The sequence below is a fragment of the Parasteatoda tepidariorum genome, chromosome 8 (assembly GCF_043381705.1).
Source record: "Parasteatoda tepidariorum isolate YZ-2023 chromosome 8, CAS_Ptep_4.0, whole genome shotgun sequence".
NCBI lineage: Eukaryota > Metazoa > Arthropoda > Arachnida > Araneae > Theridiidae > Parasteatoda > Parasteatoda tepidariorum.
In genome coordinates this window covers 30,738,440-30,759,375 of record NC_092211.1, presented here as the reverse complement: position 1 = coordinate 30,759,375, position 20,936 = coordinate 30,738,440, and the positions used below count along the sequence as shown (strand labels likewise).

At 32.6% G+C, this 20,936-nt stretch overlaps 1 protein-coding gene across 7 annotated transcripts in view; it reads right to left on the bottom strand.

Annotated features, from left to right (window-relative positions):
* LOC107439046 (homeobox protein extradenticle) overlaps positions 1-20,936 on the bottom strand; it is a 315,422-nt gene that overhangs the window by 58,848 nt on the left and 235,638 nt on the right. For all 7 annotated transcript variants that reach the window (XR_006224678.2, XR_011637542.1, XM_043039033.2 and 4 more), the window contains one exon: positions 10,950-11,197. Coding sequence is in view for 5 of the 7 variants with exons in the window: in XM_043039033.2 (XP_042894967.1) it covers positions 10,950-11,197 (248 nt within the window). In the remaining 2 variants the exon portion in view is untranslated. The remainder of the gene's footprint in view (positions 1-10,949; positions 11,198-20,936) is intronic.

Sequence of the window (20,936 nt, the reverse complement as noted above, 5' to 3'; positions counted from 1 at the left end):
AGACACAGAAGTAGTTTTAGAACCTAAAGAATATTTTCAACATTATAAGCAGAATAGAGCAATTTATACAACGCGTATATGTAAAGTTAGTTTCTTCTCAAATAGAGAACAAACAAGAAGGAAATACTTTTACAAAAGCATAGAACTGTCAACGGGGCACTTCTCTTTGAGTAAATTCGGGACAGAAAAAAAAGAGTTAAAAGTTATTTTCTGCATGCTACAGTTAGTAATTAATATTAACTAAAAATAAATACTTATATTAGGGTAAGTAAAGAAAATTAATGATATTAACTGGCTAATAGCATTTAAGAATTTATTAATAATAAATAGTATCCGGTAATTACCGGCAATAATATTGAATTAACAATCTTCAAATGTGATTATTAACGACACGTTAATGTGATAAATTCTTAAGAATTATCAACTGTAACTGTATTAGTTATTAATAATAGAAGGTTAATAATTGAGAATAAACGATTAACACACGGAGCACAACAAAAGCATTTGAAAATAATAAAATGAACATAAAATTAATGACCGCATACCGATAAAAACAAGGATATTTATTATTTCTTTTCAAAACTTTTAATAAAAACAAGTCAAACATACATAAACTATAAACACGCCATGTGCATCATAACGTTAGAATTACTTGAGAATATAATTATTCTTTTTTAGGGACACAGTTATAAAATATTTTCAATTAAAATATGCGCAGAATATTTAAACAGAAAATACTTTTTTTGAAAATAAAATTCAATGTGAAATTTAAATTATGAATGTGCCTTTTAATCAGATTTAAGAATTTTTTTAAGAAATTCCATTAAAAGCCTTTCTTAATAAAAATGAATGTGCCTTTTAATCAGATTTAGGAATTTTTTTAAAGTAATTCCATTAAAAGCCTTTTTTAACAAAAATAAATACAATTTATTAAATACAGAAATATACTCTAATAATTTTTCACCCTTTTTTATTACTCCATTTTCTAAAATACTGAAACAAAAAAATTACAGCAATGTAAATTCACCTCAACACAAACAGACAATCTAGTTATCCCATTCCCACTCAAACGCAACTCATCACAGTGACAAGCTATGCATTTCTTAGAAATTTGACAGAACATTCAATTCACAGAAGAGCATAAATTCTTCGAAAAAATATGCTTCTTTTTAACACCCAAAAAATAAAAGTATAAAACTCGCGCCATGATAAAAGCCAAGTCCAGCCCAGCCACCTTTCTCGCGTCCATTCTCTCCAAAAACAAAAACAAACCAAGATAGGACAAGAAATAAATAAAATCGCGGTAGTTGGGCTTTACAGCAACGCACTCTTGACGCTTTACAAATGATGTTGTCTCCCACCTTGACATCACAGGAGCAAGGGATCGTCCTCCACCCCCACCATTCTTTCAACTCCATCTATCCTCGTCTGCCCAATCAGCACCCACGCCTCCAAGAGAGGAGGTCGAAGAAAAGTAGTAGCGGGAGGTCAAAAACGACAGTTGTGACAGATGACCAACTAGCCCAGTGCATATTCAGGACACATTTTTTTTTCCCGTTCTACACACTCCCTTTAGCTTTAAGTTTTATGAGATACACCCACGCCTTCATCTCTATTGTCGTTCTAATCATATCAGCATAGAGGCACGTTCCTATAGAAAAGAGGGGGGTCAACAACTAATTCATTAAAGAACGTTCTTCATCTGTCCTCAGGTGACTGTGCGGTATTCACAGGAAAACCCTTTTCTTCTCTCCCCCTTTCAAATTCTGGGAAGGAGCTCCCCGTGTTATACAAAAGTCCCCGGGGAGCCATCAATCTTGAAACCAACTTAATATCATTATCGTCGAAGCTCCCTACTTAAAGTCCAAGCAGAAAAGTGCCTGAATATTTCATGGCTTTTGCGGCGGAATGGAGGGAGTTTGAAGGAAAAGAAAATCGAAACTATATTACCCCTAGCGCCTGCTTGAAAATCTTTTCCACCCCATTTTTACCACCAACCCTACCCTTCTCATCTCTCAAGTACCCCTCTTTTTACTCTTCTTCTAAGACCAAAAGTCTTTTCCAAAATTCTATCACCCTGGGTGCTTTGTTAGAGGAAAAGGTCCTTAATATGAGACACTCTTTCTAAAATGTAGATTATAATTATCAGGATGTTTATTATTACATTTATTATTCACGAGACTGGTGTAAATCATTAGGTTCAAAAGCACTGCAGTGTTTTCTGCAAAAAAAATAAGAAAGTTCAAATCTTCGAAATCTAAAAAAAAGTGTCCTAATATGAGATTATGCAAAAACATATTAACTATGTAAGCTGTAATAGTTTTAATCTTTTAACTATGGTTATTCATGGACAATTATATCGAGAGAAAAAAATAATATATAAAACAAAGTATTCGCTCGCAGTTAAAAATAAAAACACTGACAAATTTGAAAACTAAACGAAGGAAATTTTTTCTAACACATTTTTCTTACACCTTTTTTTCCCTTTGACAAATAAATAACGTGGAAAATCGATTTCCCCCTAGAGTTGAAGATGGGCCACACAATTAAAAATCATGTGCTTTCCACCTTAAATAAAATTTTTTTTCAAAATCAGCAAATTCTGCACAAAATGTTTTGTGGTTTCACCAAAAATAAAAAATACAACTATCTTCAGTTAAGTAAGTATCATTCTTTTAAATGACGAATAATTTTATTTTCAAAAACTATTAAAACGAAAAAAGCCTCTAATTTCTAAAAAAAAAAATCTATATAAATCCCTGAATAATAAAATTTTTTTAAAAGCGTGCAAAATTTCCATCGCGATTTGGTTATAAATTGTTCAGCGAGGTAAGACGCAATTTTGTGAACAGACCGGTTGAATGTTAGAAGATCGAAATCTGCAAATAATTCGGGAGACCGGGATAGCTTGGCTGGTAGGGCACTGGACCCATATCCAAGATGTCATGGGTTCGATCCCCGCCGGCCGAAGTAAATGGTAACCGATGCACGTTAAAATCTGTCGAGTCACAAATTCCGCCATGTTCCCATAACAAATCATACCTCTGGGGGTACTGATGCAGGAGTTACCTTGTCTTTTGAAATGGTAAAAAATTACAAGGCTACGGAGTTGAACATTAGTAGTCGTAAACTGTTCAACGACGGTTATAATATAAAATAAAAATAATCTGGGAGAAAATTACTTTACAATGTCCTTTTAAGTGCATATACTGTTAGGCGTATAAAGATTTAGCTATGAGTAAAATTATCAAAAATAACTATTATGTGAAATTATATGAACTGTGTAATTTCAACGCTGCATCATAAATACATTGGAAGCGATTCGTATTCACAGAATACATGAATCACTCATACGAATTTGCAATCATGCATTCCATGTTTCACGTTCTTAAAATTTATTTACAGCTCTTAAATTTTATAAATTAAACAGAATATTTTTTTGTTGTTGTCTATTAGATGATATAAATTTACATGGTCGGATACATGATATAGATTTAAAATCAAAACCGATTAAATAGCAATCAAAAGAAAATAATTTTGCTGAATTTAAGAATCAGAACAAAATTTTTTTTGAATTGTTATTATTATCAATTAAACACGATGTAATTTAAGCAATGATGCGATAAAATTACAGGATGTAATCAACGCCATGTCAATTGTATCAGGATAGTCAAAATACTTAATTTTACAACTAAAAAAAAAATTAAATCTAAAATAACTTTTTTTCTTATAATAACGATAAGATGAAACCGAAAATTTCAGTTAAAAATGCAAATCAGTATTTTGTTTTAACATCATTATGAGATCATTAAATAAAAAGCCGCCTTCGGTCGAAGCTAAATTTCAATAAAAGATTGAATATATTTCTGAATATGATGCTCAGTATAACCATTAAAACAGTCATACACATAAAAAAATATTTTAAAAAAGTTCGAATGCTTTGAAAGAAAATAAATTTTTTTTAGAATAACAGTTTCACTTAAATCACTAAACTTTTATCCAGCCTTTTTTCCAAAATGAAAACAAGATATCATTTTGTAACAAAAATAGTTTAAGCGAAGAAAAAGATCGAAAGAAAACGATTTTAAACCAATTCGAAAACATCAATAATGCGAAACAAAACCAGTAAACAACACATCTTTAGGGCATTTTCATCCACTTCATCCATGCCCCTTGTTTCAGATAGTGAGCGCCCTACGTGGGGCGTACATGAAGGGGAAGGGGGGATTTTAAAAGCGTGACAAGCAAGGCTCACCTCTTCACAAGATGCTCAGGATCAACTAAGGATCGGCGGCTGACAGCGTTCTGCGACAGCTTGTCACATCCTTGATCCCGAGTGCAGCTGGGACAAAATTCCGGTTTTCCTTCAGGAATTTCACCCTCCCCCTTTGATAGTGTGTGAGCCCGGGTAGAAGATTAGGGGGTTAATTGTAGAAGAACGCGTAAAGAAGTTTAACCTGGATTCTTTTTTCATTTGTACCTCGTTCCGGCCGATTGAGTTAGGGTACATAAAAAAAAAAGGTACCCGGTGTGAAGTCTGCCGCGGTTTTTTTGAAGCGTCAATCTAAATAAAGCCCTCTATCTTTTTTTCCCCTTTAAATAAATAAAAGTTTTTATATGGCCAACAGATAAAAAAAAATTTTTTTTTTCAGATTCGGTTTAGGTTTTGACAAAAAAAAAAAAAAAAAAAAAAAANAAAAAAAAAAAAAAAAAAAAAAAAAAAAAAAAAAAAAAAAAAAAAAAAACGTAGATAAATAAAGGAATGTTTAAAAGAATTGGGAGATTTTATTTGCGTTAAAGCGATAGAAATGACAAAAATGTGGCTCTAAAAATGTTTTAAGGTTTATAAAGAAAAAAAAAATAATAGCAATTTAATATACAGAAAATGTTTCCACCTCCTCTGTACTTGCGGTTTCTAACAACCTAAATTTTCTTTAAGTGACAAGAAATAATAATAACAATTTTCTGAAATCAATTTTAAACTTTATTAAAACAGAGAACGAATTAAAAAAATATCAATGTTCTTTAATGATTAAGATACCCTTTAACTTTTTCAATAAACGACGATTTGAAAAAAATCAAATAAAGAGAAATGAAGAGAACACACGCCTTGTTACATTCTGCTGTGAATTTTTTTTAGATACAAATAAAGATAGAGCTGACTAGAAAATTTTTTAAATAGTTTTATTTTTTCACTGTGTAATTGGAGAGCAGGGGGCAGTGAGTTCTATCCTGTCGTGGTTGAAAGTCCTCTCGTTAATTGTGGAGTGGAAGTTTGGAGAAATAGGGGTACTAACTCAGGCGCTGTCCTTGTCGTCTGACCAGGGTCACGCGGCCTTCCTACCATGGGTGTTAAAAGATAGAGCTCTGAAAAAGGTACTAAGTGCTTGGACATGGTTGGGTGATGATGTTTGTCTGTTAGCATCGCCATCTGGTGAATAATTTTGCAAATAAATCTAAAGCTGGAGCATTCTGAATCGCCATGATTAAGGGAATGACATGAAATATGAGTTTTGTTAAATAAAAAACTCATTTATAGACCAAAAAACTTACTTAATACATAGAAACTGCCCAAAAGTGTTAATTTTAAAAGATAAACGTTGAAAAATTGTTAAAAAAAAGTACAGGTTTTTAGAAAGAATTTATTTGTTATTATATTTCTTTATTGGTAGGTGGTAAGAGATGTATGGGAGAAATTAAGATTTCATAAGTTAAAAAATTATAAATTTTTTTTCCTCCAAATAATATTTCTAATTTATGATATATAACGTAATAAAGACATCTTCTAACATACTGAACATTTACATAATTATAGCCAATTTTCAGAAAATTATCCAAAATACTAGCTTGATATTGACAAGATTAATGAAATAGGAAGGGTTCACTTCAATCTTTTCCTTTTAGAATAGACACTCATAGAGAAATTAATTCTAAGTTGAACCCTGACATTGATACATTGAACCATAATACGATACAAATTAGCCGCAACCTAAATAAAGAGTTAAATTGAATCAAGTATTCCATTTTTGTTGAGTTATCGTATCGTGCAATCAAGTTTAGGAAGTACGATAATAAGCAAATCAACCTAACAGCAAATCACGGTTGCTCCAAATTTGAACAGCATTATGGATCTAAACTCCTCAAAATTTCAAGCAATTTTATGGTATCGTATTTCATACATATCGTTTATCGCATATTTTGCATATCGCGAAATCAAGTTTAAGAAGTACGATAAGAAGGTTAAACTTAACACCATATTATATGGCTCCAAATTTGAACGGCATTATTTAAACTAAACGCTTTGCTAAACTTATCTTATGGCCTTAAAATTTCCAGCAACGAACGAGTGAATTACAGTAAATACATTTATGCACAAAATAACTTCAAATATGCAAAGAAAAAAAAAATTAAAGAAGGAAAATATGGTGTAATACAATTACGATAAAAATAAATGAGAAAAAAAAATCAATAAAAAAACGCTTAATACTATGATATAAAAAAAAGAAATTAAAGCCAGTAGAAAATTCTTCCAAGAATTCCACATTTTCTGAGATAACAATTGACACACAATGAGACAAGGGTTGCTTTCCAGAACGGGGAAAGTGCAAACCAAAATTAAAAATAGCTTTACTCCTTTGGTAGAAGGAATTAAAAGGCAAGCTTAGAGGTTGAAACCTGACGAAATAGTGGAAGTAAGAAGAGCCTATACATCTAGTATATATCTATACATATACCTATACTTTTATAGATATATCGGAGGACGGAGATAGATTAAAGTCGGGGAGATTTCTAATTGAGTAGGGAGGTAAAAGCCGAAGAGCCCCTACTCTGCTCTGTTCTAATTACCGCGTCTGGAATTCGATTATCTCAGCATTTTCTTCACAGGAGAGGGACCATCCTTTTCATAATTACTAGGTCCTGATTGGCGTTCTCTGCATTCGCTTTTTTTTATATATAATGCTTCATTCCTGTTCTCTATTCATTTGTTTTTTTAGTTATATCTTTCTTTATTGAAAAGCTTGGGAAAATTTCAAGGGGGGTTGCTATGAGAGAAGGCAAAATTTACTATTTGGCAGTGTTTAGAGAAAGGAATAGAACGACTTTGAAAAGGTTCATTTGTTTTTGTGGAAAAAGATAACAGTTATGAAAAAAAATGACCACTAAAACCAGAATAAAATAAAACTAATAGAATATCGAGAATGAGAATATTCGCTAACTTTTTTAAGAACAAATATTTATTATATTCCGCACATATAAAACACAAGCTTTGATTAATGTTTAACGCTGATTTTTTCCCCTTCATATTTAATTCTTACATCGTGGAGCATTAAAGAAAAGTTTTAGATAGCAACAACAAAATGTGATATAAATGCGTGAAATAAATTAATAACGATATCAAAAATGCTAAGTGCTTTATATAGTTCTAGCTTCAGGATTATTGTAAACTAGAGGCGAAATGCTTTTTTTCTTAAAAAATACGGTGTATTACAATAGTAAACTTATACAATTATTAGTAGTTACATATGCACGGTGTTCAGTAATCACCACTCTTAATGTATATTTTAAAAATCGTCAACGAAAATGAAAACGATAATTAAGTAAAAAATAAACACATTGTCACAATTGAAATGACGGGATTAATAACATGAAAGGTTGAAAAAACGACAAAGAATTAACGAAGAGGTGGGTGGCTTTTATTATAAACATATTCAAGCTTCATCCAGCATTTCAAAATGGATTTTTTAAAATCATTAATTCTCAAACAGAGATCAGAATTTAAACACTTTTTTTTTCTTTCTTCCTGGTTGAAATATTACATTACGCCCAAAATGTATATTTCATTTTTGACACAGATTCTAATAATATACAAAGATTCTAAAAATAAATTAATCTAGAAAACACCAGATTTTAGTTTTAAGACAGGGAAGTAGAATTGAAATGTACAGATTTTCTTATTCCAGTCTGAAGAAAGTTGCCTATTTTTTTATATGCGAGGAGCACATTATTTTTCATTTTCTAATGGCGTCTTTGTTATTTATTGAGATTGCGTGATCTTTGGGAATACAGAAGCATTCGGACAGATGTGTTTAAAATTACTTTTAAACTAAACAAAATATAAACAATGGTATCATAGACTTCCTTCTGAAATGAAAAACCCAATTTTCCTCAGCCAAAAATAAATTTCAATAAGCATATGATCAACTTTAACTGAAATCTCAACTTTCATACTCAAATTTTATTACAAAGCCAATTTTCCTCACACATTATGCAACAAAACGAGCAGTTGAATGAAAACAAGCACAACTGCTTCAAGTAAATAGAAATGACGGATTATCCTTCCAAAGACAGAAAGTTCCAATCTATTTTCTACACTGAGTCGTCTCGCAGTTGGACGCGCCAGATAGATGTTGGAATGAGCCCACTCACTCACCAAATAGAAACCCCTTGGCGAGAATGGAGGAGACGAACCATTCCTTGTCAAGTTGGCGGATCTGACAAAAACCCTCGATTCAAGGCAAATCTCGAACTGTCTAACATGGAACATGTGATCCGTCTCCCGATGTCAAAACAGAATCTTGGAAGTTGCCTTTTTTTTTGTTGTTGCCTATGTTCACTCCATCGAAATTTTTTTTTAAAAAGAAGGGTTATTGCACTTGGACACATTTGTGAAAACTGAGCCTGCTGAGATGTTATCAAGTATGATGAAGTGTTTGCATTTTTTAAAGATCTAATTTACAGAATTTCGTTATTTGCTTTGAGGAGAAATTAACAAGTAATTATTTGATGAAAAAGATAAAAATGTTAAACTGATTGCTCTTCAAATACCTGCACTATTTTTTCTGTTTTCAGAAATAAATTTACTACTGTAGCCACTTTAGTTATTCTTATAATCAGAATATAGGTATTCAATTCAAAGAAATTTTACAATAGAAGTGCTTGGGGTGAAGTAGTAATAAACCTCACTTTTTTCAAAGATGACATTTTTATAACAAACTGTCTCTTTCTTTTCAGTATCAGTACGGTAGAAGTTACTGGAACTTTCACTGGATAACAGTACAATACACAGAAATAATTGCCTACACCGAAATAGTGTGTCTTCAAAAACGCTCTCCTGTACTAGTTGAAAATGTGGCTTATTATTATATTGCCAAGTTTTAAATTTGTGTAGAAAAAAAAGGCACAGTAAAAAATATTAAGGAATAAATCAACGAAGAAAAATTAAAAAAGACAGACAATAGCATAAGTTAGACTAAAAAGAGTGTAAGAACAACGTACATATAAAAGGACAACGAAATGGTGCAACAAGCTAAAAACTTCAAAATCCATAATTTTTAAGTTTTAGCTTTTTTAAAAATTGTGAAGAGGCACGTAAGTTAAACAATATAGAAAATACATTTGCAATTATATTAAGGCAAAGCAAACGAGAAAAGAAATATTAAGGATTAAAACCTTCCTATCAAGTCTAAATAAATTCAATGGCTGGTCTCACTTGTACCTGTCAGTCAAAAACCCTAATCACTTCATATTCAAGAGACTGGAATGTGGACCTAGAAAGCTCATAAAATATGCAGGCCAGGGGTTAATAACAAACACCGAGTGACCACTTGACGGATTATACGAAAGTGGGAGTTTATATACCCAGAATCACCCTGGGTTCAAGAATTATCCCCATCCTTCAGCTATAAATCCGAGCAGAAAATATGAACGTCAGACCGATTACCAGAATCCGAGGCATAGTCCATCCCATTCCCGCCTTTTCCCAACCATCCAGAAAGCCAAACCTCCAAAAGTTTTCGTAATTAGTCGTCACCGGGCGCAATTTGTATGCTAAATAGCGAAGGGGGCTAACCAAATTGCCTGGACCACTTGCTACGAGAGAGTTAAGACCCAAGCAATTACTGTTTGCAATCCATCAAGCTTTATTACTGGGTGCCTTGCCTTATTGCGGTGCTGCCTTTCCACTAACCCCTCGGCCATCCCCCAGAAGTGCCTTTTGTGAGCAAAAGGTATATACATAGGCATACAGCCTTAATTTCCTTTCGTGGTAAATAGAAATAGTAGCAGAGTTTCCATCCTGTTTACAAGAAGAAAGGTTAGCAGCATCCATAAGAGATGGGACTTTCTAGACTAGGAGAAAAGGTTTTGGCATGAAAGGATGGCGAAAAAAGGGTGAGATGGATTGGCGAGAATCTTTCTTAATTGCCAGAACTTACGAGTCAGTAGACTAATGAAATTATTCAGTGAATCGTTTAGAGAGAGAACCATCTTGGCGGGACGGTGATGTAATGAGGCAGCATCAGGAATTAAGTCGCTCACCTTTAAAAAATCCAAAATGTTAACTTTTTCTTGAACTTGATGGATATGTTGTAGTAAAAGAAATGAAATGCGGAAAACACGCCAAATTTTAGGAAAGAAATCAGCGAAGAACCATTCCCCAAGAATCTACAAATCACTATAAAAAAATTTAGGCAAAAAAAACTACGAATAAGAATATTAATTAGTTATTAAACTATTGATTTTAACTATTTTCCAACAGAATATGTCGATTGCATTCAGCTTTATTTAAATGAATTTGTAATCATAAAAACAAACTAAATTTACTTAATTTTTTCCAAATAAACAGCGAAATAGTACAACAAAACAAACTTGCGAATTAATAGAAAAATAAGACATTGCTTATTATGTTAAATGAAAAAAAAAATTCTTGGGATTTTGTAAGCAATCAAGTTTGAGGTCTTTAGAATTTTGTATATAGTTTGCAAACTAACCCAAGTTTCTCGTTAGAAAATGGTCCTATTTATGTCTGTAAGATGACATACATTGGAATATTCCTCAAAACATTGCTATGTTTTTAGAAATCCATATTTCCTTAGTATCTGATATTGCCGATGTAATTAAATCGAAATAGTTGACAGTCAAGTCAAGAAATAAAGTTTAAAATAACTAACCTGTTCATATTTCTCTAGCTCTTGGTGATATATTTGGCGAATTTGTGCTAATTTGGCGCGGTAGTCGGAGTGCTCTATTGCGTTTTCTGACTGAGGACCGCTTGAGGCTGCGGCTGAAGCATTAGCGGCAGCTCCAGCTCCACCGCCTTTTTCTGGACCAGCAACACCCTCAGCTAAAAGCATATTGTCCAGTCGCATTAGCTGAGGGTCAGGTGGTTCTTCTTCTTGTGTATTCCGTAGACTTAGAACTAGAAAAGAAATAAAGAATAAATATGCATATGAAAGATGAAATACACTTTATTTAAATTTAAAAATATGAACATTAATCAAATTCTTGTTTATAATTTTATGTTATTAGTTAATTCAAAGCCTCTTAAATAATATTGTAATTGATATATTATCATCAGTTATCATCGTGAGGTATATTCTTATCGATAATTTTAGACCAAATTGAAATTGTTAAAAGGTTTTAACTAATGGTTAGATTTAATTGTTAAATGCCGATGAGAAGTATTAAAAAACGCTTTTTCACTCAATATTTTAAGATCAACTAAATGGAGTACTTTAAATTTCGTGTTTTTTTAAACTCAGTTTGCATAAACGATTTATATGTTTAGAATTGCAATCTTTAAAAGGGATGTCTTGGTATTTAGAACTGAGAATAGTAGATTGTGCAAAGTGATTTAAAAGAAACTGTAGCAGGATAAATTATATACTTTTATTGCACTAAAAACAGCTTTATTTACGTAATACTAACTGCGGTAGTTTCGAGTTCATTAAATTATTTCTTCAATTTAAACACGCAAACTTTTCCAACCATTCAACTGAGAATGGTATCGTAAAAAGTAGAGATTGATCCATGCGAAAAAAATACTATCATAAAATTTACCGAGAATGTTACATTTAGTCACACGAAAATAAAGACAGAATTATGAGCTATTTTGTTTAAATAGCAATAAAAATAACAGCAAGTGCAAAATGCAACGCAATATCTTCACCAAATGTTACTGCAGAGAGCAAATAACAATGTGAGCAATAAAGCAATTTTAAGAAATATTGAACTGATTGCACATAATAATCCTTAAAAAAATGAATCTAAAATCAACTTTTTAATTCTATCAGAAGTATCAACAGGAAGAAAAACCACAGCTACATACAATAATAAAAGCATATTTATAATATCGGGTCTAATCAATAACTCAGAAACATAAAGTGATAAAGTAATTGACAAGAAACTCGATCTGAATTAAAAACAACCCGAAACTAAAATAAAACACGGCGTTAACAATGCTGCAGTTTAGAAACAGACAACATAAGCACTAAACCCACGAAAAACCCATAGTATGGGGTGGACAAGCGATCGAACAGCTGAAAAGAGGAAATCGCGTGCAAGAGAAGCTTACTGCAAAAATGCACGGAAAGTGAGTGAAAGAACAGGAATTAATATTTATGTGGGATCTTTTTCTCGCACTCCCCCCACCTACTCACCCCCTAATAATGTTCAGAGAACTTCTCATTCAATTAAGGGGGGTCTATCGTTGATGGTTGTGGAAAGTGCCCAAAACCACGCGAGCACCAGGCCATAGCGTGAATAGGCAACCTTTCAAAGTATTCGTTTAAGATACAATTATATTACTAATCGATGGTATCAGTTTTCGAAGGGGTATTAAACGTAAATTTTAATGAAGTGTGCACATTCTAAACGAACGAGAAACGTATATGAGTGGGAGTAGGTGAGGTTAAGTTAAAAAAATGAGACATTGATACAGAGCAGCAGATTTATAAAAGAACTCGTAGATGAGTTGAAGACAGTCATGAAACGTGCAATAAAAATGCAAACATCATTTATCTTGCTCAAGTATAAAATAAGAAAGAGAAAATTAGCATTTTCACTTACCATCCTGCACGTTCACGTACGTATGGTTCTGAACCAACTGCGCATGCTCGTGGCACAGATTTTTCAAACAGCGCTGTTCGATCACTTCAGATATATATGTACGTGAACGAGAGCAAAGTTATGTGAAAGCGGTAAATCTATATGCTGTAAAACATGATACGCTCAAACATCGCAATCGTGAATATGGCAGATATTCTATTACACTTTTAAGGAACAGAGTTTTCCGATAAAGGCTGGCAGAAATATAAACAACAGAGAAATTTTACACTATCACTTAGATTCCTGTAAGTTCACATACTGCTTGTCTAAGCAAAGAACTCCTCCCACCACAAAGTCTGAGGCCGTCTGACTCTATGGAAACAAGAATGGCGAGAAAGGAGGGTAACTTCTCTTTAGGACAAACACAATAAACCGAAGAGATTCCCTTTCTCTCACCGACCAGACCCGAAACCACTCTAAAACAGTGACGCCGCACCCCTACTTGAAATAATCATACCTCATTACCATAGTCACCGCCACAGGTCCAGATGAATGTCTGGAGGAGTTCTTATTTTAGGCAAACTACTTATATGTATGTTCTGTAAAAGCTCTGTAGAGAACCGAGATCGCGCTGCGGTAACTGCACTAAGCTGAACACACCCTACTTGAACGAGTGGGATGTAAACGTACGAACACGCTAAATTTCCTAATTTCAGGTGCCAGAAACACGGAACCACATATTTGCTCAATTTCTAGACATGCTCAATTTTGGTACATTTATCTTTTTTAGACCCCAATTCCAAGCACAAATTAAGTAATTCCTGAAATACACGAGTTTCTCTCATATGAAAAGATGGATGATCCTGATTTGATGCTTAAAAAACCAGCAGTTATCTGAAAATTAAGTTATTCGGCTTTCAAGAGAAAATAAGGCAATCATTTACAGAAGTTTCAATCAACTGGCCTTTAGGTGGAGATAGTATTGGCAAGCACGCTCAGTGGGTTAGTGTAAAAAAATTTATTACCTTTGTGATAATAAATCATCGATCATTTGGTAACAATTATAGCACACAACGGTAATTTATATGACCAGTGGTAATTTATTTTGATTTGTGAAGTAAAAGAATCGACAATCTAATTCTATTGACGGCCCCGTGACTCAATATATATAGATCAGGGGTCTGTCCAGACATTTTGTGAAAGGTACGTTTTTGTAAAATTGTGAAAAAATTACTCGTAATTTGTGAATATAAAATAAACGTTAAATCACATTCCTTCAAACAGGGTCCGCTTTTGTGAATTTGTGCAAATACGGTCCGTTATTGCAAAAAAACTCTTTCAAGGAGTTTTTAAATTGTAAAGACATACAAGATTATGCTCAACACTGTAAAATCACAATTAAAAAAATTAAATTTTAAAAAATAAATAGTAATTGCAGCTACTAAATTAGCGATGCTACATACAAATATTTGGTATTTAACCTGTACTGCTGAACGCAGAATATTCATTTCAAACGAATAAAGGAAGAAGTGTCTGCCGAAGACAAAATTTAGTTCGTTTACATCTGTCTTTCTTCCTCCCCCCTTCCTGGGAAGGGTTTATTCGATTTCGATTAACAAAACAATAATGAAGACAAACAAATTTGTGAAGGGTTCGATTAAAAGATAAATTTTTTTGTGAAGGGTCCGTTAACGGACCCAAATTTCTTCTAAACAGACCCCTGTATANCTTGATAAATTCATATATATATGTGTGTGTGTGTGTGTGAAGTGAATATTCGTACATCCATCCGTGCATCGAACGGAGTTGAAAACAAATAAATAAACAATCAAAAGTGGAAAGATTGGTAACAGCGACGAAGATTCTACCTCATTTCAGAGAAAGTATCAGGTGGACTTAAAGAATATATTCTACAGAAGGAAAAAAAAAACGAAAGAGCAGGATGGAAATTTCGCACAAAAGTGGAGAGGGAAGAAAAAAAAAATACAACACAGTAACACATCTTTCCTACTCACATGACCTGTCTCCAATTTAAACTTTAGGGACCAGGACGAAATAATACGGCACTACCCAATCTCGGACCTTTTTCTTAGGGGTATATTTGAACGAGAAGGGGAGGGAGGGGGGTCTTTATTGAAATAGTACGATTTCTTATTTGCTACTCGCACCTTTTTCTTTGAGTCTGAAGATAAAGACAAAAGAAAACGAAGAGAAAAGGCAGGGGAGTGATCGGAACACAAAATAGAAACAGGAAGGAAAAAAAAATGTATAAAAGCCATGGTCCTGTACCGGGGGTTGGGTTGCCGCTACCACCATCATCCTAGCAGGCAACGTGGACAATTTAATGCCTCTCAGGCGATTTACTGGAAAATGACTTTGTGACACTATTATTTTTTTGGCAGTTTCCATTCCCCTCTTGAGAAATTCTTCCTATTGGAAAAAGAAAAATTTCTCTTAGTTTCTTCTGTTCTTCCCTTTATTTCTTTTGTTTTCTTATTTCTTTGATGGAGAAATCTTTTTCTAGTGTATGGTATTTATTTGGGACCTAGAGAGTGTTCGGCGCCATCTATCGGTTTCACACGAATAAATGAAAATCGACAGGGGCAATCAGATTTTAACATACAGAAGGGAATAACATGTATAAACTTATTAACCAAATTTTTTTTCCTATACGTATACAGCCAGTTTTAATCACTAATTGTAAGAAAAAAAATCATAAAAAGGTTTTGCATTAGGAGAGAAAAAATAAAATAAAAAAAATAACAGACGCGAAATGAAACTACTATTGAAACAAATTTTTGACAGGGTAAAGATTATGACATTCATCTAAAAAGAATAATACAAATACATTCCATACTATATGCGTATGAAGCAATACATTTGATGGGATTAAGCTGGTGCAGCCAATTTATATGAACATTCATTTTTAGCTCTACTACCCCAGTTTAATAAACATAAGATCCGTTTCAAATTTAGACGATATTTAAATTATTTTTTGAATAAACAAATGCAATAAAAAATACAAGATCTTTCGTTTATGTTACTAATAAAACTCTAAACGAGCGATTGTTTATTAAGAAATGAACGTGATAACAAACTGAAATAAGAAAGGGCAAAAAAAGGCAGTTAATAGAAAATATAAAATTGCGTTGCCTGTCGGCAAGAATGGCTTCATGCCACTGGGCTATCTATAGAAGTTTACGTAGTTTTTCTTTTCATGCAATGCAAATGTAATTAGTTCCATTAAAAAGTCTTCCAAAGGCTAGTTTGCTTAATCCAGCAGCTCCCTTGTCTTCTGGGTTGGATTCAAAATTACAAGATTGCGAAATTGAACATTGATAGTCGTAAACCCAAAAATGGGTCGAAAATAATTTTATGCTGGTATTGTTTGCCGAAATATTGGTTATACTCATTTTATTCAAACGTCTGTACTTAAAAATCCAGCGTGTCATACTTTCAGATTTTTTAATTTATTAAGAAACATTTTTTAAACATTTAAAAAAAAAAAACATTTCAATTTTTGGCACTTCAAAGTGCCACTCCAAAAAAGGCAAACACGATAATTGTGGTAAATTACAACATCATTTATTTCCCAAGCGTTTCGAATTACACCTAAAGCATCTCGTTGAAAGGAATGAGTGACTCAACTCTCCAACCGATTTTAAACAATGCGCAGGTACTTCAAAAGGAAATAATTTCAAAACGAGCAATGTGCGGGGGGAGTTAATGTACCGACAGAAATCCACCCGGTTCTTGGCTCTCTTTCGAACTTGTAGTGCCGTAGCGGAAGCATTAATAGGGACACACGCAGAAAGCTTTGAGCCCAAACAAGCTATGGACCTCTCTTCTCTGATTAAAACGAAGATTTGCATGGCGAGCAAATCCCTTCGCAAAGAGACACTCCAGCCAAAGATTATGTGAAGCGAGGAATTCAAACATGCATCTGATTTATGCACGCACATCATAGCGTCGAGTTGTTGGTGGAAAAGGGGTTAATGAGGGAAGAAGTGGGAATGAACTGGCGTCCAATTCTCTCTTGCTGACCATCAGGGTCAAGCGTCCGGTTTGGCACGAGAGTTGAGTATGGAGGAGTGATTCTGAAGAGAGGGAGCGTTAGAGCTGGTGCCAGGCTAATGGGGTGTAAACTGAAAGCTTGGAAACACTAGTTACTTTTTCAAAGTTCTGAGCGACTCAACTAAACGGAAGGCACTTTAGGTCGTTCGTTCACATTATAAATGGATATTAGTTAATAATAAGCGCTAAGCTTCCAAAAATTTAAAGCGAACACTTGACTCAGCATAATCCTTATAAAGAAAATCTTATTTAAAGAACATTTTCTATTAACTCACAATCCATGCAAGCAGAAACTCTTTTCTAGCAATAATTGAAAACTCATAAAAAAATTTAAGCAAATCGAACCATTATATCATTCGAACCATATATATAATTATTAAAATTTATATCATTCGAACCATATATATAATTATTAGAATAATTTAAGAAGTTTAATTTAAATTTAAGAAAAATGAAAGAGGCAAAATATCTTGTCGAGCATAACCCTAATGATGTACATAAATTAATGAGATCAGTACTCTATAGGATAACTGCTGTTTTAACATTTTAATAAAATGCACTCGGCTATTCAAATCGTAATAATGTGGAGAACTATTCTAAATGTGTGTGGCTAAAACAAAAGGAATTGGAAGAGCAGCCATTCCAAAGAAACGATTGAATGAAAAATTACGCCAAATTGGCGTCTGAATGTGGAGAGAGGCCTATTGCAGAGCTAAGATAAGAGGCAGTCAGCAGTTCTATAAATCTCTCTCACTGTTCTTTATGTTAGGAACAAAGCAGATATAGAGAATAACTCCGGACAGTCCAGAAAGAAAGACTTAACGTCGCCGAATCAAAAACGATGCAGTGGGGCCAGGGGAATGAAAAAATGTATAAGGGGGTGAGCAGAGAGATTGCAGGAGGGGTTCGGTCTGGGGATCCAACGCATCCTACATCTCACGACAGCTTATTGGAATAGCGGGCACAAAGGAAAAGCATTTTTTCCCCATATATGTACACACATACACATCTTCTTTCCTTTCTAGAATAGGTTTTAGAAGGTTACTCTGGCGTGATTATGTGTTCACGGTTTGAACATATCCCGGCAGTCGTATTTTTCTATATATATTCTCATATGTATTGGGTAAAAGGGGGTGGAGAGGAGAAAAAAGCCATTCTTGCGCTAATATTTTTCTCTGTCTGTATTCCTTATCCAGGGATTCCATCTATCGTTTTCCTTCTCTTCAGTTCGCTTCCTTTTTTTCTCTCTGTCGTTTTCTCCTTTTTTTTTCTTTCAGGAGGCAGCAGTATTTTCTTGGTTCTCAGCCAATCCTGGCACATAAATTATACAACGAATGGTTTGTTGCTGGGTCTGAATATAGTAAATACACGAGAAATGAGATAGAACAAAAAGGAGAAGAAAAAAAAAATGGGGGGTGGAGGAGGATTTTCCAAGGGGTGTGGGAGTGGTATGTAGAAAGAGCTAAGAAATTCATTCGGAAGAGTGGGGTATAAAGAAGATTAAAATGTCTTCCTGAAAATAAAAATAAAAAAAGGAAGAAATGACTTCGTCTAGTTCCAAAAGAGAATTCCAAGAAAAAAAAAAGAAAGTTGTAAGCTTCGTCCTAGCTTTCTCAACTTGTTTACAGTTGATATCCTTAACGGCTTATATTTATTTTTCCTATCTACTGATGGGAAAAATTGGTAGTGGGAAAAAAATAGAAAGAATATTCAATGGATGTGGAAAAGTTCTTTTTGGGGCCATATCAGGCGAAGGAGAATCCAGAATAACGTTCGCCGGAATCTTCCTTTTCAATACCTAAAATTCGATTTCGAGGGTGTTATGCCTCTATAGATATCTCATATCTGCAGTTTCTGGAGCACTTTGAAATCACACTCAAGGACTATAAATATAAAATAAGTTTCTCGTAAATCATACCGCTGGAATGTTTTGTTAAAGGAGTTCTAAGGTTTTATGTGTGTTTGATCGAATGTTTGATTAGCAGTAAGATGTTTTTGGATGAAACAATTTCATGGGATTGGAAAAAGTTTAAGAAAACATACGCGGCTTTTATTTGGCGTGGTTAAATTTGATAACTACAAATACTTCAGGCTATACACTAATAGAATTTATTGAATATCTTTTTCAGGATTTTATGTGTAAATAAATAATTACATTATATATATATTTTTTTAAAGAATAAAATATTCTTTTGTAAACATTACTAATAACTTAAACAAATTCATTAACAATTCAACTTTTATCCACTGAATACATAAAAATTGTATTTATTTATTGATTAGGTTCCATATTTTATAGAAAATTTTAATGCAGGATTGATATAAACAATTTAATTAAATGGAATAAGTATTTTTTTTTAAAAATTTTTAATGAATAGTATTAAAGTAACCAATTAACTTGTAATAAAATGAAAAATAATAATCGATTAAATATTTAATTATAATTTATAATTTTTGATAAAATTTGAATATGGTGTTAAGTGTAACCAATAAATAAGGAATTNAGAGATAGATATAGAGAGAGAGAGAGAGAGAGAGAGAGAGAAAGAGAGAGAGAGTCGTTCTGTAGCGTTATTTTAGAGATGAAAGAAAATAAATATATTTTAAAATTTAAGTCATTAAGAATGAATTTAATTTCTAGACCTTAAGAAGGAAAAATTTTAACAGTAAAATTCTTTCTGAAAATAACGAAGAAAAAATTAAATAACTTACATTTTTATTTTCATAATACTCAAAATATTTTAAAGTAAGATAATTTTTATAGACAGTTTTAAGCAATGCTTAACATAGACATGATTGACATAGATAGAAATTATTTCATAAATATTTTGACATTTTATTTTTAGCATATCATAATATTAGATATCGTTACAATTATAGAAACAAGAGTTTAAGCTTTCTACTTGTTGGTATAGTATTAATAACAAATCAGAATTCTTTTAGAATAAAGGAAACAATTCTATTAAAATAAAAATCTATAATAGATAAAAACTATTAGAAACTGCATCCTATATTCTTAAAAAAAAAAAAAATTAAAGCGTAATAATTCAAATAACAAACAACAAAATGTTTTGAATAATATATTGTCTTAAGCCCTTTCAATTACATGTATTCCACAACCTAATTGAAAAGCTAAGGGCAATGTAGAGATAAAAACTGTTTCTATACAGGTATTTTTTTTTGCAACAAACTGTTGCTAATTATTATTTCTAGATAAGTACTAAACGAACATCTGGAATTACCACTAGATGACCTTTCTCTGAACAGTATACAAATGTAACTCATTATATTACTCCAAGTCCTTCAATTAGATATTTCATAATATAATTGAAGCACTACGGACTTTAAAATGATACACCTAAACTTTTTATAAAAGGTAATTATTTTTCACCTCAAACTGCTATTTGGTCCAGATAAATACTTAACAAATTTCCAGAATTATAACAATATTACTTTTTTCTGATATATAATAAATGTTGTACGTTGCTTATAATTAATGTTGTTTCTAAACTTACAATTCAGAACAATGCAAATTAGTTAGTTAAATATATATTTAACAGAAAAACATTCTAATCAAAACAAGAAAATCTATCTTGAATATTTTTATCAAAATAATAAATTAATACGTTAAGATAGTGGCTAATAAGAAGGCACAGTATCGGGTAAACGAGGCGGTAAGGAGTCATTAGAACAATATTACTTTCTTTTGATGTATAATAGATGTTATATGCTGCTTATAATTAATGTTCCCAAAATTTCAATTCAGAACAATGCAAATAAGTTAAATCAGGGGTCTGTTTAAAAGAAATTTGGGTCCGTTAACGGACCCTTCACAAAATAATTTTTCGTTAAATCGGACCCTTCACAAATTTGTTAATCTTCTTTATTGCTTTGTTAATCAGATAAACCCTACCCAGGGCAGAAAACAAGAAAGATGGATGTAAACGAATTAAGTTTTGTCTTCCGCAGACGAGTCTTCCATTATTCGTCCGAAATGAATATTCTGCGTTCAGCAGTATAGTACTTTTTATTGTTAA